The sequence below is a fragment of the Numida meleagris genome, chromosome 25 (assembly GCF_002078875.1).
Source record: "Numida meleagris isolate 19003 breed g44 Domestic line chromosome 25, NumMel1.0, whole genome shotgun sequence".
Lineage (NCBI taxonomy): Eukaryota > Metazoa > Chordata > Aves > Galliformes > Numididae > Numida > Numida meleagris.
Genome location: NC_034433.1, coordinates 2,034,230 through 2,047,902, shown reverse-complemented (window position 1 = coordinate 2,047,902; position 13,673 = coordinate 2,034,230). Strand labels below are relative to the sequence as shown.

At 50.0% G+C, this 13,673-nt stretch overlaps 1 protein-coding gene across 5 annotated transcripts in view; it reads right to left on the bottom strand.

The window, feature by feature from the left end:
* NFASC (neurofascin) overlaps positions 1-13,673 on the bottom strand; it is a 72,692-nt gene that overhangs the window by 40,836 nt on the left and 18,183 nt on the right. For all 5 annotated transcript variants that reach the window (XM_021376859.1, XM_021376863.1, XM_021376860.1 and 2 more), the window contains exons 2-3: positions 2,264-2,429; positions 32-137 (exon numbers count right to left, since the gene is read on the bottom strand). In XM_021376859.1, the coding sequence (XP_021232534.1) occupies positions 32-137; positions 2,264-2,357 (200 nt within the window). In that variant the 5' untranslated portion in view covers positions 2,358-2,429. The remainder of the gene's footprint in view (positions 1-31; positions 138-2,263; positions 2,430-13,673) is intronic.

Here is a 13,673-nt window from a genome sequence, read left to right as displayed (position 1 = left end):
TTCAGTACAGGACCGATTCCGGGGCACTTACGTGGGAACAGGATTCCCTTTGGCTTCACATTCAATGAAGATGTTGTCCCTGGGGTCAACGATGTAGTCCTTCACGGACTGCTTGGTGATGGTGGGGGGCTGAGGCACTGCAAAGTAAACGGCAGTGGTGAGATGGGCTGTGCAAGAAGGAGAAACATCTCTCTGCTCTCCTGCAGCAGATCTCGCCAGGATTTGGCACCTTCCCCATGCTGGCTGTGCAATTTGTGGTCCAAAGACCTCCGAAATCATGAGCATGTGTGGGGTGCGTACTGTTTGTCACCAGCCCTATGCACCACATACACCTTGTACCGAGGCACATCTGGCACCAGCCCCAATCCCTCGTGCCATTTTGGACATGCAGAGAACACCACCGCGTTCACATAGAAGGCAGCACTTACATTCACTCTGAATATTTGCTGTTATTTCCAAAGTGCAAGCATAATGAAAAAGAAGAAAGAAGGGTTAATTGATGAGCTAGCACAGATACACACACATTACGCCCACAAACATAAATGCAAAATACTGTTATTGTAGCGTCTGTGAATCCTGTGTACAACTGATTTTACAATTCCAGCATGTTCTAATCCACCTACTTATGGTTATATAGGAGGAGACGCTGTTAAGCATTCAGAGAACAATAGAATGATAGAACATCCTGAACTGGAGAGACCCATAAGGACCATCGAGTCCAAGTCATTGTTAGCTGCTAACTGCCTGTGCAGCCTCTGGGAGCTTTGGGGGTCTGATAGAGGGCATGAAATGAGCTCTAGTGTACCTATAGCTGTATCCCATGCGTAGATATGTAGAAGTCCATCCCATATATAGATATATATGTCTCTCTATCTGGATATGGGATATCCATCTATATCCTCCAGCATCTCCAGTGCTGGAGGTGATGATGCTCTGTGTGCAGGAGGGAGGAGACTGAAGAAGAAGAGAGCTGCAAAGCAAGGCTGCCTTCAGCAGTTCTCCACCAGCTGTCAGCATTTCCCTTAGTTTCCTAAGCTCACATTACGTGTAAGCATCAAAATCACTCTTTTCTTTTTTGACAGAAAAGCACAAGAAAGAGCAGAAGACTGCAGTTTGCAGACCTATTCAGTTTTGCCCAACTGGCTCCTATTTCCTTGTTGACTGCCCACGCTTCTGAAATATTATAAACGGGGACAAAGCTAGGCAAGCTGTGTACATCACATCAAATCCCCATGTTAAGAACAAGAGTGCCATATTCCTGATCCAGGGCTGACTCTAGGGAACAAAGTTATGTTCATCCACAATCATCTGGAATGGAGCAGAGCAGGAACTCAAACTCAAGTCTTGCACAGATAAGTGATTGCACTGGGACCCCCACTTCAAGCTTTTCAGCTGCACAAGTATTTATTTTCCCCTCAGCAAATCAGAGCTTTCCCATTCCCTCTCTTCACATTGTTTCCAAAGAACCCCGGTGCTTCAGCCTGAATACAGACAGCAGCACAAAGCCATGCTTTTTCCACTAATGCACCACTCGCTGGAGAATTTCTGTACGTTGCACTGTCAGAATAGCTTCCCTGCAGCTACAGGCTGATTATTATTAACAGCCTCTACAGGAGGAAGCTGGGACACGGAGAAATTATGAAACTGGTTTCCAGACGAGTAGCTGGAACGGAGCCTCTGAACCATGACTTAGCAGCTCGCTCTCGGTACAAACCCTCATCCCGGGTGCACCCAAACAAGTCATGCATTTCCCACACACTGGCCTGAAGATGCCGTTTAGCAAAAACATCATCCCATGTCCCCTTCCTCCTCACTCCATATCCCCAAACTCTCTGAATAAAACATTATAAAACAGAACTCCTGTTTCATAATTAACCAAAGGTCCCAACAGAGAGAGAAAGAAAAACTGTGGGATGATCTGCTTAAGTCTATGGGCTAGAGGTTTGCTGAGGATGGGCTTCTCTACCAGCTGGTGTTCTGTCCCTTTTTGATGGGCGGCTGCAAGTCCTTTGCTCAGCTTTTGAGTCAGCAATTCGGGTGAATTTCTGGATGAAATGTGTCTTAAGAGGAAAAATATCCTAAAGTGTTCAGTTGGATCAGGAGAGATGCCTGGTCCGCGTATTTCTTCACTCTGCCTCCGCAGCCCTTAAAGCAGGAGACCACAGGATCATAGAGGTTGGGAAAGACCACTAAGATCATACAACCCAGCCATCAGCCCACCCACACCGTGCCCAGATTTAGAGGGATTAAAACCAGAACTTACAATCCAGAGGGACTTCGATGGCGCTGATGAGGTGGTGGAGGCACAGAGCGAACACGATCCCTGCGCAGGTGAGCTGGTGGCTGTGCAGAACCATTTTGGATATCAGGACAATGCTATGACTTCAACTGCTCCCCACAGGAGAGCTGATGGCTGCTGGGGTCCTCAGCTGCAAAACACACAAAGCCAGAGGTCAACACATCTATGTCCTGCCTTTCTCCTGACAACTGTGGGGACAACACTTTTGCAATCCAAAAATATTTGTGCAGAGAGACAGGAGGTGTTAATGGTGCCAGAATTAGTTTCCGGGCTCTGCTATTCAGCCCATGGTTGCTGTCCTCCCAAGGCCTTCTTAGTTCAGCCTTTATGGATATCTGCACTCAAATCCCAGAGCTCTGTAGGGTTCTCCCTAAGGAATGATGGAAATTTACACTGAGAAGTGAATACAAAACCACTGATGGCCCACACTGGAGAAAATAAGAAGGATGGTTCACTGTTTCACAGAACCATAGAACCATGGAATCATAGAATGATTGGGTTGGAAGGGGCATCAGAGACCACCTCCTTCCAACCACTCTGCCATGGGCAGGGCTGCCAACCACTAAATCAGGCACCAGACCGTGTTGCCCAGGGTCAGGAAGCTGACAGTTGCATTTTATGCACAAGACCCAGCAAACAGTAAAACCCAGCTTTTATTTTGGATTGCAAACAACGAGTTGAATTCCACTGAAGAAAGCACTGCACAATGACCCCAGCGCCAACGAGAGCCCAAAGGGTGCTCCAGCACTGCTGATGGCCATCCCCCCTTCCCAACAAATCACTGCCTGTCACAACACTATGGAGATATTTTGGGACCGACAAGAGCAGAGCGCAGATGCAGCATCTCTTTGTGAGCTGCTTTGCCTCAATTTTCCAGGAGGCAATGGGGCTCTGAGGCTGCGTGGGGTCAGGTGCTGTGATGATGCCTTCACCCCTGCACACATCCAGGAGCCCGCAGGGACTGTCAGCACATCTCTCAGGGTTTTCATACGCATCCATTTGATTTTGCTCTTAATAAGCCCACAGACAAACTGCAGATTAAAAGAGAGTAGAAAGGAGGATGAATTATCCTATCTGTGCAATAAAATTCCCCTTCGAAAGGCTGCTGCACCGCAGAGGTTGCATCACAGCTGAGTTACAGCTCTGTCTGTAATAGAGCTATAACAGCCGGGCAGCAGACGTCCAGACAGCTCTCAGCTGAGAGCAGAAACAACGCCAGGGCAGCAAACAGTGGAAAATCCCCAGTGCTGCTCCTTCCTGTCTCCACACAACCCTGCACTGGGGTAGGCCAGCACCGACAGGGGAGAAGCACAGAGGCCATTTGGCGAGCAAGGAGAGCCTGGGTCATGAAATATAAATCAGCCCAGCTTGGGCTGCTGCTCCTGAGCCCCAACGAGGCTGATGTGGGAGGGAGGGGGCTCAGGACAACAGACAGAACCCGGTGATAGGTACTGCAGGGAGCCAAGCTGACAGCTGTCAGCCAGCAGACAGCCCTGACACATGGCCTGCGCTGCTCTCCTGCACCCCAGACAGGGGCAAAGCCAGTGCAAGGCTGCTCCCGAGGACGCTTTCCCTGGTGTCCTTACAGAGGACGGGCAGTGTTTCGCCATCCACGCTGGGTTTCGCTCTCCCTAAGGGAGATGCTGTTCCTGCACCGCGTCCTGGAACTGTAGCAACGTCTGAAAGCCATCACAGTTATTAAATTAGAAGGGATGAGGAAGGAGGACCTTGCGCATCCTTCCCAGCCCCTCCGCAGACCAAACGTGCAGCCCAAGATTTCTAAAGCGTTAACAACAAGATGCTCAGCTCTGAAGATGTACCGTGAAGCATCCCTGACCCCAAGCACACATCCGAATCTCAAGGATGGGTCCAAGGCAGAGCCCAGCTCACTGGGAACACGTGTCCCCATCCCTGGGCTGAAGCCCAAGCGAAGTCGCCAGCCCTCTGCGTCCCCGTTACACCAAATTATGGGTTGCAAAGGGGCTCAGAGGGGAGTTTCACTTTGATCTTTTTTTGCTCATTCAGAGGATTTTCCAATCCAGTCGTTGCAATAAAAATAGTTGAAGGACAAAATAATTGTAGGACCGGGTCAGTAATTAAAGTCATGTCCAGGACTTCCACAGTCCTCAGAGAGCAGGTCACGCTGAACGAAGCTTTTCAAATTACTTCTTTAGCTTTCTGTCTGAGAGAAGTTATCATTGTGATCTGTGGTCTTCATTATTTGGAGCACTTCATTTCTCCAGTTACAGCTTAAAATGAGTAATGGATAAGCTGGTTTTATGCCTCTCTGTTACTAAGCAGTAGTTTGACTTACGAACTAAATCTCCCAATACTGCAACTGGATATTTAGCAAGGCTGAGATTTGTAGCATCCTTCCTATGCTCACGTATTGATGTTTCACAAAAAAATCACAAAATGCTTTTAAGTGTGCTTCCTTCACAGATATAAGCAGTAAGGCAACAGGCATTTGAATATCTCTATGTATTGCTTTGAGATTGGGTATCAGCCACAGTGAAAGCAGTGCCTGTGGCATGAAGGAGCAGGGTCCTGGCAGAGGCCTGGAAGATGTACATACGTGTATGCATGGGTGTTTTTGCATTAAATGGAAATGCAGAAAGGACTTAAGGTCCTTCCAACCTAAGCCATTCTATGAACCCATGACTAAGCCCAAACACTGATTACATGGAGTACACAAAGCAGGCAAGCTGTGCATCCACATCCCACCCATCATCACGTGTGCTTGGACCGGAAAAACAAGAGCTGTGCAAATCAGAAGGGAGATTTGCAGCAGTGCTATACTGAGTGGATGGGAGCCATGGGGACTCGACTGCTCCGGACCAAAGGAAGAGAGCAGAGCAACATGGGAGCAAAGCAGGGACCACGTGGGAATGGCCCAAGGACTTCCAGGGAGGACAGCCTGCATGGCACATGTGACCTTGCATCTATGCAGAGCATCATCAGCTGAGCACCGCTAATCCGAAGTAACATGAACAAATAACAAAACTCACAACAAAGTGTGTCCAAAGATCATCCCCACCTTTAGGGGAGCAAAAGCAGGGCTCGTTCTGGGGCAGCTGTGGGTGCAGCAGCACAAAATCTGTCACTGTGCCCATGTGTGTAGGTGGGCTGTCGGGGCTGGGTGCTGCAGAACAGAGCCTGCATTGTTGGGAACGTGGGCAGCGAGGGAACTGCCCCAGCACAAAGGGATGGGGCCTGGAGCAGCGGGTGTCTGGGGATGTTCCTGAGAGTGTCTGACGATGGGAGATATGTGAGTTGGAGCACAGCTTTCACCCAGAAATGCTGCTGTAGCTGAGCATGGGCAAATCCAGGTCCCAGATTTGCATTCCTCTAGCTACAGGCAAAGCAGCAGCAGAATGGACTCAGATGCCTTTTTCCCCCAGTACTCCTTCACAGTTCAGAAGGGTTCTTCAGACTTGTTGCTGTTTTGCATTTCCTCAGTGACCTACTCTCAAAGCTGTTGGTCTGGGTTGGGAAATGCATCCCTGACCCTGCTCCACATCTCCTTCCAGAAGCTGTGTGAATATCTTTCACTGGTCAAAAGGATAATGAACCCCAGGGCACGGCCTGTGACACTGAGGACTGTTCCTCTTTGCAGGCAGAGGGAAAAGGTTCAAAGCAAGAAAGCCAAAAACTGAAGTGCACCTGGAAGTGGTGGAGATATTTGATGGGACAATTCATCCCAGGGCTGAGAATGCAACTGTGGGGAGCCAACAGCAGCAGTGCCTGCCCATGCCTAATCGTGCAGCCCAGCAAAGCCCAGTGTGGCTCCATGGAGCCCTGCTGTCCCCCACCAGGAGATCACACTTTGCTTGCACCTCCCAGCAGCTGCACTGGGGAGCTGGGTGCTGCTGAAACCAAACCTGGCCCTGGTGCCATCACTGCTCATTTCCCTGCATGTGTTCTACAGAGAGCTTCACGCTCTCAAGTTTCTCCTGATGGAAAGACAATGCTTGTATGCCCATAATTAAAACAAGCAACATGTCCAAGCCCTTTATCTGTAAGCCACTCAAAATACACAATGAAGGGGCTAGGATCATGATCCCAACAGAGAACAGCTTCCCTCTCAGCAGAAACACATGCACAGCTCCTCGAGGGCTCTGGGATGGCATTCTGACCCTGCTCTGGCCAAGCCCTGGCTCTGGGAGGTGTTCCCAAGCCACATGCCTGCAGCACACAGACATCCTGCCCCGCTCCAGGAGCCCCAGCCCCGCTGCACTGCTGTGCTTTGCCCTCCTCTGGAGAAAAGCAGGGCTGGAGAATTTCCCCTAGGTACAAACAGCCCTGGGGAAGAGCAAGGATAATGAGAGGAGACCTTTCTGAGCAGCAATGGAAACAAATTCCTCCCCTGCAAACCCCCAGTCCAGCCCCTCACAGCACATAGGCACAGTGAGGCACAGGGATCGCTGGCTGGAGTCAAACACAATTAAATAATTCCACAATGAAGGATTGTTTGTGATCAGCTCATTAGGTCCAGCAGGACACTCTCAGTAGCAATTAGGCATTTATCCCTATTTATGGTTGTAAGAGGAGCAGTAAAACTCGAGCAGCTAGTGTTCCCAAGAAGATTCCTCCAGCACCATTTAACGCATCTCGGTCACCTAATTAAAACTGATTGAATAGCATAGAGCAATGTTTCCACAAACGAAAACCCTTTTTTCATTTCAGATAATGAAAAACATTGATTAAGATGGAATATATGCATGTGATTCCCCAGCAGCGACTGAAGAACCCGTTTCCCATGGCCTGCTCCTGCTTCTTTCCCCATACCATATATTGGACAGATTTCCAGGTTGCTGCCTTCCAGGCTGCAAATCCTCCACCCCTGTTGTTTAGAGCCTTTGTCCCAGGTGGCAAAATCCACCTTGCACGTTCCAGGTACCCCCAGGACGCTGTGGAAGCAAACACAGCATTGCACAGAGCATGCCAGCAAGGAGAGATGCGGTTGTGCAGAATGCAGCACACCGCTCCTTGGCATTTGCAGCCTAGGGGACAGAGCACGGACACCACATTCCCCTGCTTGGAGCAGAGAGCAGCGCTTTGTGCTCCTTCCTGACACTGGGTACAGCTTTCACAATTGTTCTCTGAAACGCAGCAACAGGCAGAAGCAAATGCCAGCTAATTCAGTTACATCTCCCTGACCTCCTGCTCCTGTCCTCTGAAAAACAACAACAACAAGAAAGGAAATTCTTCCCTGCAAGCCAGGCAGATGCACAGGTTTGGATGCACAGGCTGCATTCGCGTTGCACCCAGAGCCCCCCTGCAGCACACGCAGGTGGCTCCTCACTTCCATGCCCCGCAGGCTGGATGCGTTTTAGAATGGAGCAAACAAACACTGGCAGAAAGAAAGCACAGCGCTACTGCCGGGACCACAGCAGCTTCCCAAAGTCATCCACAGCAAATGGCAGCAGGAGAAGTGGCTGAACCCTCCAGCCCTGTGCAGGGGAACGAACCCATCCACCTCTTGATCTTGAGGGCTGATGGACGTGGGATGACACCTGGGTTGTCTCCATGATATCAGCCAGGCTCCGATTTCTCCAAAAATTGCAGAAGAAAAAGGGAGAACTGTGCTTAATGCTGCTCAGCTTTGGAGCAAGGAGCACGGTTCCGCTTTCAGAAGGTAATTCATTCCCATGCAGGGCTGTGCAACGCTGCTGAAAGCGCAGATAACTCCAGGGAGACGCTCTTAATCTATCACGGCCATATCTCAGCACTACATAAATGTGAATTAATTTATCATTCTGTCCTTTTGGTAATGTAAGAAGATACTGTAGTTCTATTACAGAGAGTGACTCGAGTCCAGAGAGGTTAAGTGTTACCCCGAGGTCACGCATGAGATATGGTGTGGGTGGGAAATAAGCCCGTAACACCGGAGCACTTAATTTAATCAGAAAATAACATTTAACCTTTACAAAGCGGTCAGCGAGAGAGGAGGAGAAACAACGTGAAAGCGTGAAGCTGTCTGTGGATGACGATGGTGTAGCCTTTGCCAGCACCATGAGCACAGTGTGGGGCAGTAGCTGATCCTGACACTAGCAGGAGTAGAGAAGTCTGAGGAGTTGCCCTTGGTAGAAAGCAAAGGCGTTGCAGAGCATCATTGTTGCATAGGCTGTGTCTTGGGCTGCCAACCTATGGGGTGTGGTAGGATGTTTGGGGAAGATGGGGCAGCTGAGATAAAAAAAAGCAGGAGCCCTGAGTGCAAAACCCAGCCTGGCTACTTGGTGGTGCCTGTGAGAACCAGGCTGGGGTGTTTTGTCCCAGTGGAGCAGCACCATGTGCAAACCCAACCAGTGGCAATGCCAGCCCTCCCTACCAGCTTCAGGAGAGGGCCATAGAATCACTATGGATAAGGGTCCCTCAGGCTCCCATCAGCTCAGACATGACCATGCAAATGAGTTTCCCAGAGCCCACAGCATCCCTCGAGGCATAAATAAAGAGTGATTTATTCAACCGTGCCCCAAAAGCCATCCCAGGACGTGCCATGGTAGCTGTCCCCATGCACGGTGTCACGCAGGTTAAGCTGTCCTGCTCAGCCGCATGGCAGCAGCCAGTGACATGATGCAACATGGCACAAACATGCACGCCCCGACACTACAAGAAGGGTTCTCTCTTTGCACAGAAGAAAAAGGTTAATGAAGCAAAGCAGGATGATCGGCCGCGTGCTGATGCCCAGGGGTTAAAAACCCCAGACTGCTTCTCCACCAGGAAACCACTTTAGTAGCTAAATGAATTGGAGAATTGGTGTTTGCGTCTCACGTTACCTCTCACAAGGTCCTGGCACTTGGGATGACTGAGGATCCTGGGAAGGAGACATCAACCCTTCCATCCCCCTCCAGTCTCTACCCAGAGACCTCAGAGCAGTGCAAGTGGAAGGAAGGAAAATCCTGAATTTCAGAGGGGAAAAGCAGATGAACCCACTGCAGCTTTTCAGCCCTAAACCACGGAAAGATTCACATTCAGCCCCAGAGCCTTGGGACCTGTTCAGCTCAGGACGTGCTCAAAGAGGGTTTTACTCAGCACTGCATGGTCCCTGCTGGAAATTACAGAATTCAAGGGTGAAGAAGGATTTGAGCACTAAAGAAACCTTTTTAAGCTTATGACTTATTACTAAATTAGTGGCTGTTCTTCCACTACAAAAGACTTGCATTTCCTGGGAAACTCTGATACTATTCCTCTTTTAGAGGCTCCCACATCCTGAGCAGAAGGCTTCTTTCCTTTCCTTTCCCTGCTTCCTGATCCTGAGATGGTTCCTTCTGCTGTCCTTAGAGCAGCACCAGGGCAGTCACTAGGGAACCATCCAGGAAAGGCAGAATTTCATTCCTAATCTGCAGAAAGCCATCCCCATGCTCCCCTCGGTTCATGGCAGCCAACCTGGAAGTCACCAACAGCCCTGGAATCACCAGCCTTAGGAGCAGTCTTCTCATCCAAGCCACCTCCATGCATATCTCCTGCCTCCATCTGCGAGGTCCGTAACCGGATCACACGCAGGTGTCACCAACAAGGCAGGAACACACCTGCTGATGATTAATCCTGTAAGTGAGCTGTATTTACAGACACCAGCTCAGCTGAGGGCCCTCAACCTATGGTATCACCTTACAGTCAGGCATGGTGTGCAGGCACTCTACCCTCCATCCATCCATCCATCCATCCATCCATCCATCCATCCATCCATCCATCCATCCATCCATCCATCCAATCGGCCAGGAGGGTCCTCATACCCAAGATGCACAGAGCTCAACTCACTGGGACTGTGTCACGGTGCTGGGTCCCAGCCCCATTCCCAACATAAATCCCCCTAAAATAGTCCATGTAGGTGATGAAGCTGCTCTGTCTTTCCCGGACAGAGTCTGTCTTTCCACAGTCGTGGAGCGCATCTGGTTTCCATGTTCTGCAAAACGCCTTTGACATTTAATTTCAAACCCCAGGCTCTTCAACAGCGGTGACAGAGCAAAGCAGCAACAAATGTGACATTTCATCCCTGAACTCTCTGATGTACAGCCTTTAGACAGCACTACAACACAGAACAGTTTGGAAAAAAACAAGAGGGGACCCAAAAAGATCCAGCAATTCTTTGAAATATTACATAAAAAAGCAAATAAAGTTATCCGAAAGGCTGCTTGAATGGCCAAGCCTGCCCCTCTCAGGAGCACTGCAATTTCTTCTGCTGGGTAACCAGTTTTCCTTGCCCTGTGCACGTGTGGATCCTGATTACAGGTGGGGAATCACAGGAGGGGAATCATGAGCTCTCCTCTGTGCTCCCTCAATCACTGAGCTGTAACTGAGCTCTTGGCAGGGAAATCCGAGCTCCACCAACCTCCTGCCTTCCATGGCTTCACAACTCTTCACCAAAAGTTAAGCCTACAGAGTAGGACACTAAAAGGTAAAGCGTGTCTTGTAATGATTCTCCAAGAAGGGCAAACCGAGTATCACAAGCCCACCATTTTCAGCCCAATATCTCAAGGAAAACCGCCTCACTGCCCAGGCTGGGATTTGGATGGGCACTTCCAATAAAACCTTCTGGCCCGTTGCAGATCCCGCTTGGGATGTCCATTTCCTGCAAGTTCCTTCACTCCTCCTTCCTCCCTCATAACCCCACTGACAATGCTTTAAGTACGTTTCCCCCCAATAGCAACAGCTGGTGAGGCGGAGCTGGTGGTCTACACACCTCCCACCCACCCAGAACGCTGTGCTGGCCCCGTTCCCACCGCCTGTCCACAGCCCCAAAGCTCTGACAGCCTTCAACGACAGACAGCGCGGTGTCACCCGGTACAGCATCAAATTCACACTTTATTTATTACCCCCAAGAAACAGCCTTTGCTCAGAGCTCGCAGGGAAACACCACCCAGCATTCCTCAGCGATGCCGCCTTTGCACATTTCCCAGCACGTTTTTGCATTACTCCCTATGAAATTCTCACCCTTTGCGCGGCAGTCGTGAATGTTGCCAGCGCAGTCACGCCATCTGCCTTTTTTTGAGACCCCTTCAAAACTGTAACAAGTTAATTGGTAGAAGCACTTGGCTTCTACGTAATGAGGTTGGCACAAAAGCTGCTTTTCACCTTCAGGACTGAGTACAGGATGCGGATTTCTTGTTCCCTACGCCGGAAAACACTGACAGGGTCAGTTATGCATAGGGAAGGATGAGGTTGGAGCTTGGTCTTGAAGTGTCACCAACAGTGGGTGATATCCATACCCAGTCAACAGCATTGGAAAATGGGAAGAAAAATCAACTGGTTTGTGCCCTGGGAAGGCACTGGAACAACGTAGGTGTCAGCAATAATTGATGGATATAGAAGAAAAAATAAACCATAGCAGCCAGACTAATTACTGCATTGAGGTCTGTGCAAGATCACTTCTGAGACGGCGGGCAGCATTCAGCCAGGAGGTCAGCTTCAAGCAGGGGATGCACGAGCCAAGCAGCCTCATCTCCCTTCCCTGGGCTGCAAAACATTTCCGACATCCCACAGGCTGGAGATAGGAAACACGAGTCCTGCAGATCCCGGCAAGCACTGATCTCCTCTCACTGACAAGAGCTGCAAGCAGGGGGAAAAGTTCACTGGATAAATAGTGGAATTTAAGCAGAAAACAAAGGAGAATTTCAATATTCAGCTCTTCAACTGTCTCATCTCGAATTCATCCAGCCAAGCTCTGCACCATGGAGATGAACTGCTGCAAGCATTAAGTGCAAAACATCAGCGTAAAAGCCATTAACACGCTGCAGCTGACAAGCAACAGGGGGTAGGGAGGAGAGATTGGGAACCAGGGGCTAAACCAGCAAGATCCCTGAGTCCTACATGCCAAAGCTCAAACAAAAACACGGCTCTGGTTCTGTAGGCAAACCCTTGATGGCTCTCTTTGCCCAAGTAGAGGAGAAACCCCCAGGTTGGGCAGCGCTGGAGATCACCAGTGCAAGCAGCAGCTGTGTCCCCATAGCCCTGTCCCCATGTCCCCATCCCGGTGCTGGTGGCCTCATCCTGGTCGGGTTCCAGCTGGCGGCTGTGGCTCCCCTGGCCCGGACACGGTTTGCACCCGGCCATGCTTTTCACAGCCCGTTCCCAGGCTCCCTGCTCGACTTCCCTCCGGGACAAAACACCACCTAGAAATGCAGAGCGTGTTCCGTGTTGGCTGAAGCGATATGGAAAATAGTAAATTTTTTCTTTTTTTTTTTTCCTCTTTCTTTCTTTTTTTAAATCGTGGTTTTGGAAACAGTTTTTTTTTTCTTTTCTGCTGGCACAAATTCTGCTGAAGCTTTCCAGGCAGGATCATTCTCGCATTGGAGGAGTTGTGTAAGCTTGTTTTGTGCGGTGACTTTGAGACTGGAACAAAACCCAAAGCAAAGCTACACACTCACTTTTGATTTTAAAGCTTCGGGTTGGATATGAGGGAAAATTCCTCCTCTGAAAGAGCAGTGATGCAGTGGCACAGGTTACCCAGGGATGCGGTGAAGCCCCCATCCCCGGAGGTGTCCAAGGAATGTGGAGATGTGGCACCGAGGGACAGGGTCAGTGGGCATGGTGGGATGGGTTGGGGTCGGACTTGGTGACCTCAGAGGTCTTCCCCAACCTCAACGATTCTATGGTGCGTGCACCAGTGCAGATTCCTGCAGGACACGAGGGCTGATGCTGGCTTCTTCCCTGCTATCATGCAGTTATGTGCTCACATCCCACTGAGAGACAATGGCACTGAGCAGCCCAACCCATTCAGGCATGTGCCCACTTCAAGACATGGTTACAGATTCTGATAATGCGAGCGCACGCTTAAAAGATAACCACATTAAAAAACCATCTCTCCCCAGAGATATTTTCACAGCTCATTTATTAAACCCCCTCCAAGAACAGAGGGGAAAAGCCAGCTCCAATTGTTCTCAACCTACAACAAGGGATGAGAGAGCTGGGTTTTGCCTCCTGGTCTTGCTGCTGGTTTCACTCCTAACGAGCCGAACCGCAAAGCAACGCTGTTATCGCATGAGCAGCTTTATTTTAAAACCAGCACGAACAAAGGGAGAGCAGCCACCAGCCTGATCACTTCGGGCTGCTCCCATACCCCCCAGCTGCAACCTTGTATCCCACTGAACCACATTGCTGCTTCCAGAGCTACACTCTTAATTTGAGGACGGGATTTTCACAGTCGTTTGCAGACAAGCCCGTGCTCGATGCCGCAAAATGGTGAAGCAACACCATTCCCAGCAGAAGGTGCCAAGCGACTCCTTTTAATGAGCTCCAGCTCCAAGCAAGGGCTGCTGGGGATTTTAAGCAGCAATGGGGCTGTCCCAGGAGGAGCGCTGATCCCGATCTGCTCTCACTTGGCCAGCACTTCCCAGCACCTCCACAAATCACCCTGCTCTGTCAGAACGGAGCC